This window comes from Denticeps clupeoides, chromosome 2 (assembly GCF_900700375.1).
Source record: "Denticeps clupeoides chromosome 2, fDenClu1.1, whole genome shotgun sequence".
In the NCBI taxonomy this organism is placed as follows: domain Eukaryota; kingdom Metazoa; phylum Chordata; class Actinopteri; order Clupeiformes; family Denticipitidae; genus Denticeps; species Denticeps clupeoides.
The window spans coordinates 20,348,381-20,366,399 of record NC_041708.1 but is presented as its reverse complement, the minus strand read 5'-3'; the positions used below and the strand labels follow the sequence as shown (position 1 = coordinate 20,366,399).

General features: G+C 41.4%; 1 protein-coding gene across 3 annotated transcripts in view; it reads right to left on the bottom strand.

Annotated features, from left to right (window-relative positions):
- Positions 1-18,019, bottom strand: part of lyrm4b (LYR motif containing 4) — a 49,122-nt gene that overhangs the window by 9,175 nt on the left and 21,928 nt on the right. Inside the window, exon 3 of one of the 3 annotated variants that reach the window (XM_028968693.1) lies at positions 14,556-14,648. The exons of the other annotated variants lie outside the window; for them this stretch is intronic. Within the exon in view, the coding sequence (XP_028824526.1) occupies positions 14,604-14,648 (45 nt within the window). The 3' untranslated portion in view covers positions 14,556-14,603. Of the gene's footprint in view, positions 1-14,555; positions 14,649-18,019 lie in introns of those variants that run through there. 3 annotated transcript variants of the gene reach the window in all.

Genomic DNA, 18,019 nt, shown 5'->3' with positions numbered 1-18,019 from the left:
AAACACTACCCTGCAGTTCCCACCCATATGAACAGGATTTGCAATTCATTGTTTTTAATTAAAATGTATACATATGCATGTTAATTTATGAACTGCGTAGGATTTAAGGTACAAAAGTATTGTCCATCCTGGAGAAATTGATTTACCCCCCCCCATCTCTGTGTTTCACACATACACACACATTCACACAGGCACCCCTTAGTGATCCTTAATCTGTGGTTCGCATCCATTATACAGTATGGACTGGGGTAACTGGACACTCCTGGTGCGCCCCCAGGAGGGCAGAGGGAGGTGGGAAGAAGAGGGAGGTAGATATAGGAGGAAGGAGGAGAGAGGATATCGTGCGGCACAGTAAAAAGCCTGACGTTACACCCCCCGACCCCCCTCATCTATCTGGCGGTGTGTGTGTGAGTGTGTGTTTGGGGGTTCTGGGACTTCTTTGATAACATCTCTCATCTTTAGTTACATTACAGAGTTTCTGTAGGACTTTCAGTGTCCTTGAAGAGTGGAGAGAGAGATGGCCCTCTGCCACTGCAGTCCTCCTCCATTCATATCCAACTCCAGAGACCCGCTGCATCAAGAAAGAAAACTAATGAAGACAAATAGACAAAAACTAAAGATATTATTAATGAGATACTATGGTCATTCGCATGCCAGTGTATGTGAAGAAAACAGCTGTAAACCTATTTTGGTTTCTGGACTGTTGAGTTCCTGCATGGTCCAGATGAAACTAAATTGAGTAGAAGCTAAAGCAACACAGAGGCAGAGGGGTCAGTACTACTCTCTCATATAAAGAACAATGGGGTTCGATTTTCATGCTCATGCCCAAGCGTTTCTCCTTGTGTCCCGCTTACTACCATTGTGTCCCTGAGCAAGACACTTAACCCTAAATTGCTCCAGGGGGACTGTCCCTGTAACTACTGATTGTAAGTCGCTCTGGATAAGGGCGGCTGATAAATGCTGTAAATGTAAATGTAATGTGTCCCATTTTCCATCACACCATCCAAAGGTTGGATGGAATTGAAGTGAATTTGACCAAGCACTAGACTGGTTCTAAAAAGGCCAACTATTACTCCCAAAGTCCACCATTATATTCTACAGTGGCATTTTTATATTCATGAACCTCATAACCCTCATTTAACAAATGTACATAAAAATAATCATTTTTATTAACGTACATTTGAAATAAGTAGAACTTTATTAATCTAAAAAAAAAAAAAAAGAAATATATATATGTGTGTGTGTGTGTGTGTTCTGAAATGTCTGTATCTCACCTAGGTAAACTCATGTGTGGGAGTGATAATGACCGTGATTTTACAGTATCTCATAAAAGTACACACTCACATTTGTGTATTTTATTATATCTTTTATTGGGACAACACTGACGATATAACATTATGATACAATGTAAAGTAGTGTAAAGTGAGTGTACAGGCTACAGGTATGTAATGACGAGATTCCCGGCTCCCTCTCTCACCTGGTGCCAATTCACAGTCTACGCCAAGTCCTCATTCCACACACATGCACTATATGAGGACCGGTGCTCCAAGTCTGGTCCTGTACCTTTGACCTGTTTTGCCTTTAACTATCTGTGATCCCTCTCCAGGTTGACATTTTCCCTGGTCAGAGACTGTTTGCAGTTCTGTGTGTCAGTTTACCCAGTGAACTTCGTTGTGTGTCTGCCATTCCCCACAATCCCTTTCCTGAAGTACTATTCTTTTTGTGTTGTTTGTCCTTTAATAGTTCCCAGATCCCCTGTTCCCTTGTTTGCTATTGTGTGGAAATAAACAAACCCGGAACCCATCTGCGCTTAGATCAAATCATTATTTGACCTGTTACACTGGAAAACAGTGTTTCCGATATTAATGTCTGTGTGTTTAGTTATTTTGAGGGGGTGGCAATTATACACTGTTATACACTGTACACTTTACGTTGTATCATAGTGTCCTTCAGTTACCTTAAGTGTTGTCTCATGGAAAGATATAATAAAATATTTAGGAAAATGTGAGGGGTGTTGTAAAAAAGACTGTGGTAGGGAGAGACCAGAATGTAGAAAAAACTCTTTCTCCCTCCACACAAAGCACTGTATTCAACCACTCCAACTTAATGTTACCTGGCAGAAAGAGGCATGGCACAATAGAGGTTAAAACGAACAGTTTCTAATTTATTAACACCGGTAAATAATTATTGTAGTTACGTGTGAATATTGAATGTAAAAAGGTACCAAGGTTTCAGAGAAAACAAAAACAAGAAGAAAGAGTAAAGAGGGAGAGAGAGAGGGAGAGAAAAGCCATGAGAAAAAATTGGTGAAGAAAAAAAAAAAAAGACTCAGAAGCCTTCCGGCTTCCGATGGAAAGACCCCTGAGCAAGAAAGCTCAGTCCCCCTTTCCACATGTGAGCAGACCTTTATACCCCTGGCCTACAGGAAGTTGTCACTGGCCTACAGGAAGTTGTCACTGACCAATCAGAACCTGTTGTTTCTAATGTCACGCCCCCGGTGCCTCCCATCTGGGGAAGACAAAGAGAGTGGGCGGTCCTGACGTCACATATCTTCTTGTAGACGGTCGCTATGCAAAACAAAGGCATGGTCCTGCGATGGCCGCTAGGCAAAACAAGAGCATGCTCCTGTGATGTCCAATCTTACAGTGTACTCACTTTTGTGACCTACAGAACATGTTCTGTCTTATTTGTTCTCATTAAATCAGTCCCACTACTGTCCAACTCCTAACTGTGCACACGTTTTTGTATGTTTTCGTATGTTCAAAATAGTCTGTGGCCATATTAAGGCTTTTAGTACACAACATGTAGGCAAATACACCTTGCTTATTCCAAATAGACATTCAACCAGAAACTTAGTTGATTAGCTTGCTAACATTTGGCTATTGCATTTAATTGGTATTTAAATGTGACTGGCCTTTACATGACACATTCTTTAACATACGCCTGTCAGCCAGCTCTTTAGTCTCAGTACCAGAGTGCATTACTCCATGCAGGTCCATTTCTCATTTTCACCAAGTGTGCTAATAATTTGTGAGGGTCACTTATGTTACAGGGAGGACAGAGACAAAATCAAAGAAAGGAGGATAAATGATATTTCAAATCCATCAATTAATTAGATGGTCGCAAGGGAGCAGTCTGAATTGAGGAGGGGGGGTCTCTTATTGGATCAGGAAACCGAATGGAGGGATAATCACAGGAAATATGCCAGCAAAAGCAGTCTGTGGTGCTAGTGCCTCGAAATCTGAGAGTCTGTGTTTTTCCTACAGAGGGTCAAATTTTCCTGGCTGTATAATCTGGTTTTAGGAGCTGAATTTGAGATGAAGTTTGTTACTGATCGTCTTTGTCTCTCGCCCCCATCCCTTGCTCGCAACACTCCACAAACCACCCACCCCACCCCACATTATCCCATCCCATCCCTCTCTCTTTCTCTGGCTGAAGTTGCACTCATTAGAGTTTAATGAGGTGTCTCCATAGCCAAGCTTTTACTGCACTTTTCCACCACGGGAAAAGATATGAAAATCAGGTCCGGGAAGAGATATGAAAATCATATTCAGAAAAAGCCCTACAAAATGCCCTCCAGCGCTGTACAACTGTGTGGGCAAAAGACACCACCCACACACTGCACTGTACCCACACACTCATGTATTCCCATGCACGGTAAACTCATGCTAAAATGACAGGCATTGTTTCAGACAGCTGGGCTTGAGATGCTTGGTTTTTATGTAGTCAAGCCTCAACACTTCCAGTAGTTCTAGTAGTTCACAGTCCTGTAGAAGACGGTGGAATAGGGGATAATTCACTTGCTCATTTTGTAAAAAACATCACAATCATGCACTTTGCAGCAGGTTTAAACTGTGTGCTGCTTCTCCATGGCAACAAAGTGATATGTACAGTTTGCAAATGACAAGATTGTGGGGGGTTGCGAGATGTCAAGAGATGTTTACTCTGTGAAAAAGGTAAGGTTTTTTTATTTGTTGTTGGGATAATAGGAAATTGGCACATACAGTACAGGCCAAAGGTTTGGACTGCTATTTGACATGACTCCATCTGTCAAGTAACTCAGAGTCACATATGAGGTCACCGCTCGGGCATGACCCCACACAGGCACTCAGGTAGACTTGGGTGGTCTGTTTTTCTGAACTAGAGGGGAGGGACGGCTGTGGTGGGGTTGGGGATAATGACAACTCTGCAATCCCATCATGCATTATGCAGCCCGTGGGGCCTGTACACTGCACAAACAGTCCCCAGCCTTTGGAATATTGCATTGTGGGACTAAATTGATAGCAGCTGCTTTGTGTACTCCCCCCACAGTAACATATCCAGATGGTGGTTCTCATATCAGTGCAACTTGGTGAGAGAGAGAAGGAGGCAGAGAAAAACACTTAGAAGCCTGTATAGGACTGTGAACAGAATCCGAATAAGTCTTCTCTGTACATCATCCCTCACTACGCTTCCCTGATTGCTTCTTGAAATGCCTCAAAATGTTTGCAAATAGGGCAGCTTTAGCATTACAAGTGTGGTCAGAAATAAACTGGCCAGTTGCACCTCGTTAAAATAACGACTGATTTATGATCCTCTTTATGTATATCAGATATTATGTTAATCAGACACCTACTAAAGGACAGTGTTGAGTACAAAGTTTCTTGAGTCAAAAACAAATATGGCAACAGTAGAGAAGGTCAGAAAAGGCAGAAATGGTGGTGAGATTATTAAACACATTCTAACATGATGTATCACACCTGTGGCACTGCCATGTGTATTGTCATCATATCTAGTCGTACACGTCAGTGCATGTCAGTTTGGTACCAAAACAATGTCCAATTGATGTCAGTTTATGCTTTATGTGCAATGACAGACTTTCTTCCTTGTTGTTCTGTCAAACAATTGGAATTCTCTGGGCAACTTTCTGAAATATGGTGACAGTCCCGAATTGAGAATGTAGGGATAAATTGCACCAGTGGCACCATGCTGATTACCCAGCATTTCTTCATCTCTGAGTGAAGTTTGAAGCATCTGTGGCCAGAGTGTCACCAATTATTAAACGAGTCACCTGACAAATATGAAAACCAGGCCTGGATATGAATCCAAGGCCCAGGTTTGAAGAATGCTGCAATAGGATGTTTAATAGACAACATTGAGTGATGAGAACAGACCCAATACAGTTTAACAAGGACATTTCACAGCCTTTAATTGTCACTAAACATGCAGTGTACATGAGAATAACTGACATTAATGGCCTGTGTTCCAATTGGTTAATCGGCTCCACTACATGTCCTGTCAGGAGCTGTTTGACAGTGATTGGCTGGCTGAACAACTGAAGGCGGCCATTACTCTTTATGCAAATAAAGAACTTCAGGAAAAGCATCTCAGGATAAAGCCGCTACAGCTTATGAATTGTTACGATCTCAAATCAAAGGAATATGACCCCTTAAAAATAATATCACTGCATGACAATCCCCCTTTTTAAAGGGCTGCATGGTTCAGAAGAGTGTTTGAAAGTGAACACAGTGAGACACCGTCTCCAACCACACATGACTACACTCCTATTAAGCTCCATCCAGTCACTCCATCCTGCTGAATAATGAACAGCGGAAGGCTGCCCGGGAAAACAAGTGCCCTGTCACGACCCTTTAATGGGCCATTCACTCCGCTGGAATCTGTTAGCGGTAAATGCTAACGACAAGGAGGCCACAGCTAATGACTCCCTGGTCTGGCCTCTGCCAGTGCAAGAGCCCATTAATAAGCAGTGGCCGTATGAAGATGTGATTTTAAACACGGGTTTCAAATGCCTCACGGTTGCCTTGACACTAACACGGGAAGTGTGGGCTGGAGAAATATGTAGAACAAGTGACTCAGCATGACTTGTCATGTAACCAGAGCAACTCAGACAGCAGCCTCAGCGAGCGCGATCTTTAGCAACGCTCTTTAGCACACGCGCGCCATAGTCAATACTACAGGCCACACCTGCGCAAAAAATGCCAACGCGCCGATACCCAGATAACTGATTCTCACAAAAGGGACCAAGGGATGAAGCTAATGAGGACAACTCTGCTGCTGTGTGAAATCAGAGCAGCAGCATCGTCTCAGGCTAGGAGAAAGCGGTCTTGCCTAATTGGAGAAAAGGAGCGGGCCTGTTCATAGATCCTGCCGTACCAGAGGAGAGGGGAGAGAGATAATCACTGAATACAACGTGAGAAAGAAAGATACAAAGAAAAAGGCAAACAAGATATCTTAGTTGTTGTTCGCAAACTGTGAAAGCTGAAACGATTCAGTATAGGATAGGCTGGCCCCACACATTAAGATATGCGCACAGCTACCTAAAAAAAGTGTGACTGTCGTTCTGTATCGACTGGTGAAGTGTTTTACCTTCCTTTGAAGGACACTGGGACAGTAACAGACATAAAAAAAAAAACAGAAGAGAGCTCAGAAGCAATGCATTAATGCCAAAACAGGATGTTTTGTCCAAGTGTGATATGTGATAAATGCTGAGGCGTTGAGAATTAAATACATACTATTGGATTAGAATCACGCAAAGTAAACTGCAAAAACAAAAGAAGGGCGTAACCATAAATAAAGAATCTTAGTTGTAAGGAAGCTGACTTTTCTGATAACTGTAGAATTGAATGCTAGTACTGAAACTGAGCCAATATTGAGAACTTTTTAATGTACATTTTGTTTTTCATCTACTACTGTATAATAAAATTGTTTTGAGTGATTATTATATCATAAAACAGCTTAAATCATATAATATAAATTACATTTATTAGATGATATATGTGCTGACTGCATTTGTAAACATGACTTACATTTTCTCCACTACAAAAACACCTGCTGAGCACAGACTATCATGGGATTGGTTTTAATAATCTGGAAATGTAGCTGGGTTCATGCACAACTCCACACCAATTGCATCATACTGTGCAGGATAATAAATTTGATTTTGCAGCATAAAAAGTTAAAATCACTATGATCACTTTTATTGTTAGCATTTTTTTCACATTCAATACAGTGTTGCCAGATGTATGCTAATTATCGTATTTGTAATAATTTTACCCTCTGTACGATCAATAATTTCATTTTATGGACATTTATTTCATTAGTACGACAGGGTACAGATCTCTGTTTTCATCTGGCTGTGCAGACATGCTTGGCTTGTTTATGTAAAGTGAAGTGATTGTCACATGTGAAACACAGCAGCACAGCACACGGTGCACACAGTGAAATTTGTCCTTTGCATTTAACCCATCACCCTGAGTGAGCAGTGGGCAGCCATGACAGGCGCCCGGGGAGCAGTGTGTGGGGACGGTGCTTTGCTCAGTGGCACCTCAGTAGCACCTTGGTGGATCGGGATTCGAACCGGCAACCTTCTGATTACGGGGCCACTTCCTTAACCGCTTGGCCACCACTGCCCCCTTATAAAATGTCCCACACATATTGTGAAGTGATTGTGATTGTCACACGTGATACACAGCAGCACATCACACGGTGCACACAGTGAAATTTGTCCTCTGCATTTAACCCATCACCCTGAGTGAGCAGTGGGCAGCCATGACAGGCGCCCGGGGAGCAGTCTATGGGGATGGTGCTTTGCTCAGTGGCACCTCAGTGGTACCTTGGCAGATTGGGATTCGAACCGGCAACCTTCTGATTACGGGGCCGCTTCCTTAACCACTAGGCCACCACTGCCCCACTAGGCCACCACTGCCCCACTGCCCTTATGTGCAATCGTCTCACTTGCCGTTACAGCCACCTAATGCACGATGTAGCACAAGCTCAAACTCCTGAACTGGCATACAACTACATCCAGACCGCGAGATCATTTAATCGAGATGATGTTTTATCCTGACATGCCGATATATAGCGCTGGAAGTACATATTCCAAAATTCAGTGCTTAACTTGCCTTGCTGAACAGGATTTGCATTATTAACTATAATATATGTTATATTATAGTTTATGATAATATGTGTTATTGAAGCAGATTTTCTGAAAAATGTCAGAATGCAAATTGCATGTGTGCGAGCATTTTTCCCAAAGATGCTGGTACCATACTTCATACTTGAGAAACTAGCCATCAGAAATTTTCTTCAGAAGTAAATCGTACTTCTATTAGATTAGATGGTGAATTCTTGTAAGATGAAATCGTATGGGGCTGAGGCATGGGCAGAGATTTGTGCCAGTAGAAACTGAAATTAATCTGAATGTGTTCAATTTTACATGCCAAAAAAATGTAACGCATATTTGGTTCTCCTAATTCAATTTGAGTTCTAACAATTCAATTTAATTTTTTTGCATCGAGCTCAGACTCCCAACAGTTCTCATTTCTATGATACTAAATATTGGGGGAAATGAAAAAAAAAAATGTATATAAGATTCCACTCTGGATTCGAGACACAATCTAAAATGCAGCAGGAATCGAGAGGTTGTGACTAATAACGCTGTGCCATAGACTCGCCAAAAAAGAATCAAACAAGTTGGTGTGATGTGGGCGAATCCTGCTGCACATTTACCTGCCTGGTTATTGTCTATTGGGAGACGCCCATATAAACTTTTAATCTGGTCACCCTGCACATTATGACTTTAGTCATAAAAAGAATCGGGACAAATATCATAAATGTAATCCAAATCCTCCAGTGTTGTGTAGTAACAGTTTGTCGCTCATGCCAACACAGACAACCTGGTGTAAAGCTGTCGTAAATGTGGAGATGAGCCCTGTTGGGAGTCTGAGCTCGATTGCTATTTCTCAAGGACCTGGATTGAGCGTTGCAAAAAAATTGAAATTGAATTGTGAGAACTCAATTTGAATTAGAATAAGTTTCATTTATATTACATTTTTAGAGCTATAAAAGGCAGTTTCAATTTTCTTGGAATTCAGAAGCAATTTACTGGCACAAATCTCTGCCCATATGAGGCAGGCACAAAAAAGCATTGGAAAGTGAAAGAGTCCTTCTTCTCTTCTACAACTTCAAAAACAAGTCTCAAATAAGGCCATGGATGTTCTGACAAACTGGATTATTGCAGGTCAATGGCCATGCGATTGGCAATTTGATTGGTGCACTTCTACTTCTGTATCCATCTGAGGCCTGGCGGGAGACGTGGAACATGCACAGGTCAAAGGTTACATTTTTAAATGTAAAAAAGGAACGACTGCCTTTTTGAAGAAGTTCATGGGACAGAAAAAAAAAGAATTGATGAAAGATACCATTCATGGATAGGCCCATTGCAACACTGTAAAATGTTGCAGTAATTGAATTGTGATGTTAAGATGTTGTCTTGTTTTCATTTAAGTTTCATTTAAATACAAAGTGTAGCTGCAATTAGCATTGTGGACTCACACCTCAAATCCAGGCTCTAGCTTTCTGTGTGCAGAGTTTGCACTCTCTTCCCATGTTGGTGCAGGTTTCCTCTAGGTACCCCAGTTTCTTCCTGCCGCCCAAAGGCATGCATTCTAGATGGACTGGCCCATAGGTGCGAATGCGTGAGTCAATGGTGTGTGCGTTTGGGTGTCACACACCCCTACCATGAAATAGAAAGAATTGGAAAAGAGTGAAGAAAGAATAGGAGGGAAGCTTTCAGAAAGCTGTGCACTCATCTCAGTTCCTCTTCTCTTGTCCCTGCCCAGTTCACTGAAGAAAACTGAAAATCCAGAGCTCCCTGTAATGGATGTAACTGTCAGGGTGTGGAGTGGGATGAGCGATTTGCGGCAGGCTCTGCTTTCTCTCTTGCTCGGACGAGACGTTTGCTTGAAGTCCCATCACCTCAAGTGGCTATAATCAATAACTACTCATGGCCAGACAAGGCACAAGTCCCCCTGGAGTCCTGCGGATGACTGGTTTACGTCAGAAGCTAAAAGGCCACATGATCCTAATACAGCACTTGAAAATTGTGTGTGTGGTCAGAGTGGTAGCAATTACAACAGACAGAATAGCAATAATAACAAATAAAACAATAAATAAAGCCTATCCTTATGAAATAATGAGGGGAATAAGTTCTCATTAGGTAGGACCGTCATCTATTTGGACAACCATCCCCCCTCTGAGGTGGTATTGTGTGCATAATGACAAGCTTATACCGGTAAACCTAGTGAACCAGCAAGTTAAACTTTCACATTGGTCATACTATCTAAGGCCCGCTACCAACATTCCTTTTTTTTGTTCTGTTTTCCATCTGATATCACCTCACCAGTGGCTGCAACCCTTACACTTTAACATGGCCGTGCTATCACAAGTATGAAGAACGCACAATCAATCAGAATCAGAATTGTGTTTATTGGCCAAGTATGTCTGTGAAGATTCTCAGTCATCCAGCCTCAATCCCGCCTTGAGTAGGCTTGTTAAGTGGGACTCCTCCCTGCCTTTGTTCCACTTAACAAGCCTATTCAAGGCAGGATTGAGGTGAAACCAACCTGGAGGGTAAATTTGATCTGTGGATGCAGAATGAAACGTCTCTACCTTAAAGAAAGAAAATGGCCAAGTATATGAGCGAACACATACAAGGAATTTGAATCCGGTCGATTTTGTCTCTCAAGCACCACAGTATTAAACAACAGCAATATACAATACAGGCTAATCAAATCCTGACTCCTGCAAGAAGTAGTACTTCAGAATGTAAATTGCTATTTCAGAAGAGTCTGCACCAAAAAGTGGTGGGGGAGGAAATAGCATTAAAAATAGGGAATGGGGTCAACCCCTTCCAACACATTCATCAGGCTTGTGCTGTACCCCTCTGAGCAGTAAAGACAATAACAGAGAATGTGTAAAGAGAAACGAACCAACAAGAGACTCTCCACCAGCGACACACTGCCCCTGGCACCCAGATGGCGCACTGTGGTCGTGCCTGGCAGCTGCTGCAACCACTCAGCTGACAGCTGTGGAGCACAATACCCACAATGCACCAGGGTCGACGGTATCCACAACTGCATCAAAACTAATCTGGCGCAATTTCTCCAAACACCTCCCTCTGGGCTCATCCCAAATGGCACTGCGCCCTCACAGAACAACCTCCTGGCCTGAACACTTCTCCCTCTTCTCCACTGTTGACGCTTTCCAGCACGTACAAAATCCCTGCACCACTAAGAGAAATAGAGAAATGGAAACAACATGGAAAATATTACATATGAATCCATACAGTACAATAATGTGCACAACTGAAATAACAGAATACTGGCAGAATTTTGAGTAATGATTTACACAGAAATAAACGACACAATAAAACACATATATCATTCACAATAATTGTCCATTTCGTTGTGGGAGATAAAATTTTTCCATTCTATCTGGAAAGAAATCATGTTCACCCGCTAATGCCAGTCTTAGATTTAACATAAAAATCCCAAACACTAAACCCACAATTAAAATGACAGCAAATAAACAACCTCTCAATTTCAGTAATATTTACATAGATTGTTAGAATTTTTATTATTGGCCACTCTTTTACGTGCATGCTTTCTTCCTTTGAGTCACTGTTGCTATGGTTAACGAAAAAATAAAACAAATGATACGAGAAAAATATTTTAAACTGGTGGTGGAAATGACCAAAACCCAAGGAATAGTTATGGTTATTACATTTATGCAGCGTTTATTTTGTATTAGAACGTTAGAATATATACACACAATACTGTGAAAAAGATTTGAGATGTAGTGAAACTAATTAAAGCTTTTTCATCTTCCTAACATTATCCAGGAATTCTCTCAATTGTTCTGAGAGATGTCTAAGAGACAGAATATTGTCTATACTCTTTATCACAATATTCCTTTAGTCTTTGGTGTCCAAAATAATGTGTCTGAAAGTTTTGTGACATTTCCCCCCATATGAGCATTCACTCCTTGAATGTGTTCCTTTCACAGATTTTTTTGTTTGAAAATGAACACATTTCAAAAGTTAGATCTTGTTTGTGTATGTATATAGATTGTGATCCTGTGCCTATTCATAAATCACCAACCCACCACTTTATTAAGACTTGAAACAAAAAAATTGTCAGGATCTTACACATTACCAAAGTCATCAATCTGGGCCGGTTTTTAATCCACCGTGTCACATCTGGGAGCAGCATGGCCACCTTGCGAGGACAGTTTTATGGAAGCCAATTCCACCACCCTGCCGGGTTCATTAGTATTCATGTGGATAGGAAGTAAGAGCCACAATCACTCAAGTTTATGGAGTATTAGGCTATTAATATAGCATTAACTATGGCCCCTCCTGTCCTCTCGTTGATCTCTCTCTATCTCTCTCACACTCACACTCACACACACACACACACACACACACATACACACGCAACATAAAAAACAGCAATTCACATCCTCCACAGTGATTTATAGGATAAGTCCTTACTGGATAGGGCTAACAGTCACACCCACACCCCAACATCCCCACCACTGCCACCAGCAGCAACAGCAGCAGCAGAGGCACACCCTAAAATATGACACCAAATCTGAGTCAGCAGATTGTGTGTCCTACAGCAGTCATAACTCACTATAAAGGGTGACACTGATAGCCAATACTTTTCACCCTTAATCTGGCAAATTTCAAAGTCCCATGAGCTGAATATTTATTTATTAATATTTTAGGACATATTTCATCTGATTACTAAAATAAGCTGGTGCTAAAGGTTTCCCTGCTGAGATGAAGCCCTTGATGGCAAACCAGTCTGGGAGGAGGCGTGCAGATCTATGAGTTTCGCTAATGCCTAAATATGCTTTAAGGACAACAACAAAAAATGGCAGCCAGGTCCCAACCCAACAGATATTATCTCATTAGCAAGCTGCTCTCTCATAAGCCCAGCTGCCTGGTCAGGAGGCACTTCCTGCTAATGCCAATATCACTCAACTCTACGCCTCTCTCCATTCGCACCGCAGAAAGAGCCGTTGGGCCCATTACCAAGTTATTACGTTACTCGGCCCAAACAACAGCAGCATAATTACTGAGATTCATCAAATACCCTCTTGTGGATGCTTAAAGCCCCGAGTGATCTTGACGCGAGTCACAGTGTCAAGGCCAGCAACTGGAGATGTGGATGGAAGTGGAACAATTCATTATTATTAAAGAAACTAACAAAATTGAAGAATAGAGCAATACGCCTATAGGCTTTATTTCAAGTTTAGGAGGCATTGAGGGACACACTGGCCAATAACCAATTTCATGAAATAATACAAATATTTGCACCAAGAAAAGGCAACGCAAAAGCATCTCTTGCTGCAGTCACATGTAACCAGTAATCGAGTTGTAAAAATAAATCGGGGGGGATGGTCAATTTTATTGTTTATCAGACATGTTTTGTGCAGATGACAGTGCATGGTGGGAGACCAACTGTGTCCCATTTTTATTGTTGTTTAAGCAAAAACATAATGAATATATTCCATCCTAAAACAACATGCCTGGTGTGGATGTTACATATCAGATACTCCTGATTTACTCCCAAAAAGGTTTAGAACTTTCCCTCGAATACCGGTGTGTGCGCTGCACTCTGATTGTAGCCTACTAACCCTTTAAAAACGCGTCGTGAACCTGTCGATTATTGGCCCTGCTGGCTTGCTGTAGAAGAGGAGGAATGAGAGGATGTGCTGCTGTGGCCACATGGGAAATTTACATATCATTATTATTAATAGTACTACTACTTAAAAGACTTTGCTACGCAGGTAATTCATGTGGTCTTGTTATTTTCATATTAAGACTAATTAATACAATCTAGTTTTAAGAAAACGTTTTTTTATTTTTTTCGTTTGTGGTTGCCCCCTGGGTGGATGGCACTCTCAGCATTTGACTATACTGCCAATGCCATGGCCCGGCCCCGCCGTCACCTGCTATGCTGCTTTATAAGGTAAGTTAAAAGAAAAAGTTGGACCGTGCATCATTCGCCTGTGCCCTCTCATTCATGGTATTTTACTTAAAAGACCGATGCATTCATTGATAAAATAGCACAAGGGATGGAACAGGGAGATCCTTGTTTTAGAAGGAGGGTAATTTTAACTGTTTTTATTTCAGGGGGGATGACATCCCTCCTCATCCCACCTTAACTAGAGTACTGCATGTAACAGATATAATGGATAATGGGCTGAATTTTCCATGTGCTCAATAAGATGTTTCTACATCCAATGTGTCATCAGTGTTTAAATCCAAGCCAAGTATAGGGCCATGACATTTTCAAGAAAATGAACTAAAATATAAACTGAAAATAATATATACACATTATAAAGCACAGGTGTCACTACATCTTTGTGTGTAAAAACACATTGAATATACTGCTTTGGGGGGATGGGTATTCAGAGCATCAGAAGCAATAAAGGGATAAAACTAGCATGCCGATGCTGCATACTGCTGACCTACTGAACCAATGTTCATGTCTTTAGAGGGGGACGAAAAGAAATAAATGAAGACAAATGCAGTGATTACAAAAAGGAAGGACAAAACTGGCTCGTAATGTGTTTAAAATATAAAAGTAATTAATTTAAATATCATGAACCATATAGCCTACATTTGCTTTTTCTTGCATGGATATCATATTCTGCATAATGGACTGTTATATTGTAGTTAGTATACCGACGTACACATACCAATTTACATGCAGAAACCTTGATCCAAGCAGAAAAACTCCATGCACCACTTTTCACTGCCTCTCACAGGCCAGATCCCAACCCAAATGTCCTTGCGCCTGAAACAGAGCAGGGACTGAACAATAAATCGATCTCTCAATATATCAGCATACAAAATCATAATCTACAAAGGGGAGCCGCAATCAAGAAGGTAAAGCAGACTACTTCGGAACAACTTCGAAACTCGACGAGGAAGGCAGCCCCAGGGATGTCTGAAACCTTTATGGTCCCCCATGCCACTAGTTTGATGCCTAAAGCAGAGCTGGAACCTTATATATGAACCTTATATTGTGTAATCTTGGTAACTGTCCTGCATTAACACTGCTGTGCTGATTGTGCTGTTATTTAACCCACAGGGATAATAACAGCCTATGTCTAACACACACCATTCACTCATACACTCACACCTGCTGATGGGTCAGTCACCAACGCACCTAGTGGAAACACAACCTGGAGGAAACCAGGCAATGCAAACTCTGCACTCAAAAGGTCTGAGGTGGTCAACCTTAGAGCTGTGAAACAATGACGCTAAGAACAGTACAGTCTAGCATTTAACAATGTTCCTTAGAAAACACTTGGAGCAGACATGAGCAACTGCAATGCTTCACACCTTTGGAAACCATGATGGTTGGTGGAGATAATGTTTTAGGGGAGATATTCTGTCCAAAGCACGCTTTATACGTATCACCATTAAAGACTAGGGGAACTCATATTAAGGTTAAAATTTTAAGGGGACCTTGAAATCTTTTAGAAAAAATTGCGACTTTTAAACATATCTGTGTGCACTGAGCTTTTTTACATGTTCAGTGCCACAGCATGGAAAATTGCAGACAATCATAACAAAATGGATGTTATCATCCCTATATATAATGCCTTAAATGTGCATTATACAGTGGGGCAAAACAGTGGCAGTCAACAATTGTGCAAGTTTTAAAAAGAAGATGAGAGAAGTCTGTAATTTTTACCAATTTAATTGTATAATGGTGCAGAAAATAAGTATTTAATTAATAGCAAAAGTTCACCTCAATACAGGACTGGGGTGGGACTCATTTTCAGCCCTGGAGTTTCAAGCCTGGCCCACTTTGGCCCACCCCTATTATTATTAAAATCATGTCATTATAATCTTACATGTCAAGTTTACAATAAACCTGGGTAAATGGGAGGGGTTACATCAGGTAGGATCTCCGGTATAAAACATTTGCGGACAACCAGAGCGGTTCATCTGTTGTAGTGGGAGCATCTGGAGTAAAGAAGTAAGGAGGAGTAAAATTTTACCATGTGTATCTCTTTAACTGAAGTACTTTGTCCACCACTATGTCCAACACTGCTAAATAGTCTTGTTGTGTAAAAAATTTATGGAATTTATATATTTTAAACTCTTTATACTCTACTATACTATAGAACCAGTCCTCTTATTTTAGTGTTGACTGGGAGTAGCAACTGCCACCATACGTTTTAATGCACACTTGGAAATAGAAGGGTTGTAAGTCAGATGCAATCTTCAAGACAATAAGTTGTTTCTTTCTACTTCTATTTTGTGTCACATATTTACACTTATATACACTCACTCATTAATCCCAGTTTATGATACAGGACTTTGGCCACGTGATACAGAATGTCTACCTCGCTTGTGCCACAGTCCCTCTCTGCACAGAGGCTGACTCAGAGTTTTTTTTAACTAAATTCTGAAAAGAACAAATAATAAATTAAAGCATGGCTGTTTGCCATGCCACTGTCACATACCAACTGCTTGTTGTCCCACATATAAAGAAAGTGACCGCTGGACAACCAAAGTGAGCTAAACATTGACATGCACAAGGGGAAATATATGCATTAAAAGAAACAATTATAGCTTACATCAAGGTATAATACAGTCCTACCCTGATCACCTGACAAATCATTTGCATGTTGAGACTATTTCTAGTGGTGCTTATATTACACTGCATAACAATCAATTCAATCCATTTTTATTCCTATATCGCTTTTTACAATGTACAATGTAGAATAGTGCTCAAGGCCCCCGAGTGAGCAAGCCAAAAGCAACAGTGCCAAGGAAAATCTCTCTGAGCAACCTATAAGAACAAACTAAGACAGGGGAAGCCACCCTCCTCTGATCAACCCTGAGTTGTTCACGTCAGGCCACAGTCACAGTGAAGTGTGAACTACATCCAGGAATTACCAGGATAGTGAAGTTATTGTAGAGTCCTGTGTAATGCTACGGACGTCTACTGAGGTAGATTAGAGATTAGAGCAGGTATTAGCCGTTGATTTCTACAGATCAAGCAGATGTAAGCATACTGATAAGCCTTTACCACCGATAGTTACAATTACATCTGTTCATTTATTGATTTAATCAAGAAAATGTTCTCATCACTGTCAAATGAATAATGTATCGATCAAAACCATTGAAAATCCCAGAGAACAATATACAATATATACCATATTCAAAAGAGGACAATGTGGCAGAAGAAAGCACTTGGAATCAAGAAGAGAAACTGGGATTCAGAAAGGCCCTGAGTCAGCAGACTGAGTTATTAAGCGGTAGTAATGCATGTTGGTAGTAATGCATCTTAATTAAGTCTTAACGAGACACCATAATGCAGGGGAGGCGTGTGCATGAAGTAGCACATCTGTGAGAAGCATTGCGGGTAAAAAAAAAAAAAAAAACTACAAAAGAGTAATTATGTTTTTCCTCTACCAACTCTGCCTCCATATTATGGATTGCCAGCACAGAGCTGGTAACTTTCAGCACAGCGGACAGCGACTCACCTTTCACCCTTTTCTGCTTTCTCTCCAGCCCTCCCCTCTCTTCTCTGTTTACATTAATGAATGGAGGACTGGCCTCAGCCTGTGCCCATGCCCTCTCCATCAGTTTCAGGCTTTTGGCTCTGAGCCTACCCAGAGCCCTGGCTGCTTGGCTGCTCTGCCCTTCAGGCCCCTGCGGCGGAGCTGGATGCAGCAGACCTCCTCAATCTGGCAGGGTTCCACCTCCTGCGTTTGCCGGTGCTGTGCATCAGTTTAACACTGACTCGGAGAGCTCATGGCATAGGGTCTGGCATGTTTAAACATTGCCTTATGGATAAAATGTGGAGCTTTTCCTCGGCTTTAAGACTGTGTGAGCTCTGCTTATTCACACATATAAAGAGGTCCTAGGTTAGAACCACCCTTGGTTCACCTGTGGGAATGCTCCTGGCATCATTACATTACATCATGAGAAGACATCAAGGGACAGGAGAGGGAGACAGTGGTTGTATTGGATATAAAATGTCCCAACACTGGTGGAATATGTTTTCAAATTGGCGCTTTGTGCTAAGAGTGGAGTAAGAAAGTGAAAGTGAAGTGATTGTCATTGTGAAACACTGCAGCACAGCACACGGTGACACAACAAAATGTGTCCTCTGCTTTTAACCCCTTACCCATGCTGAGCAGT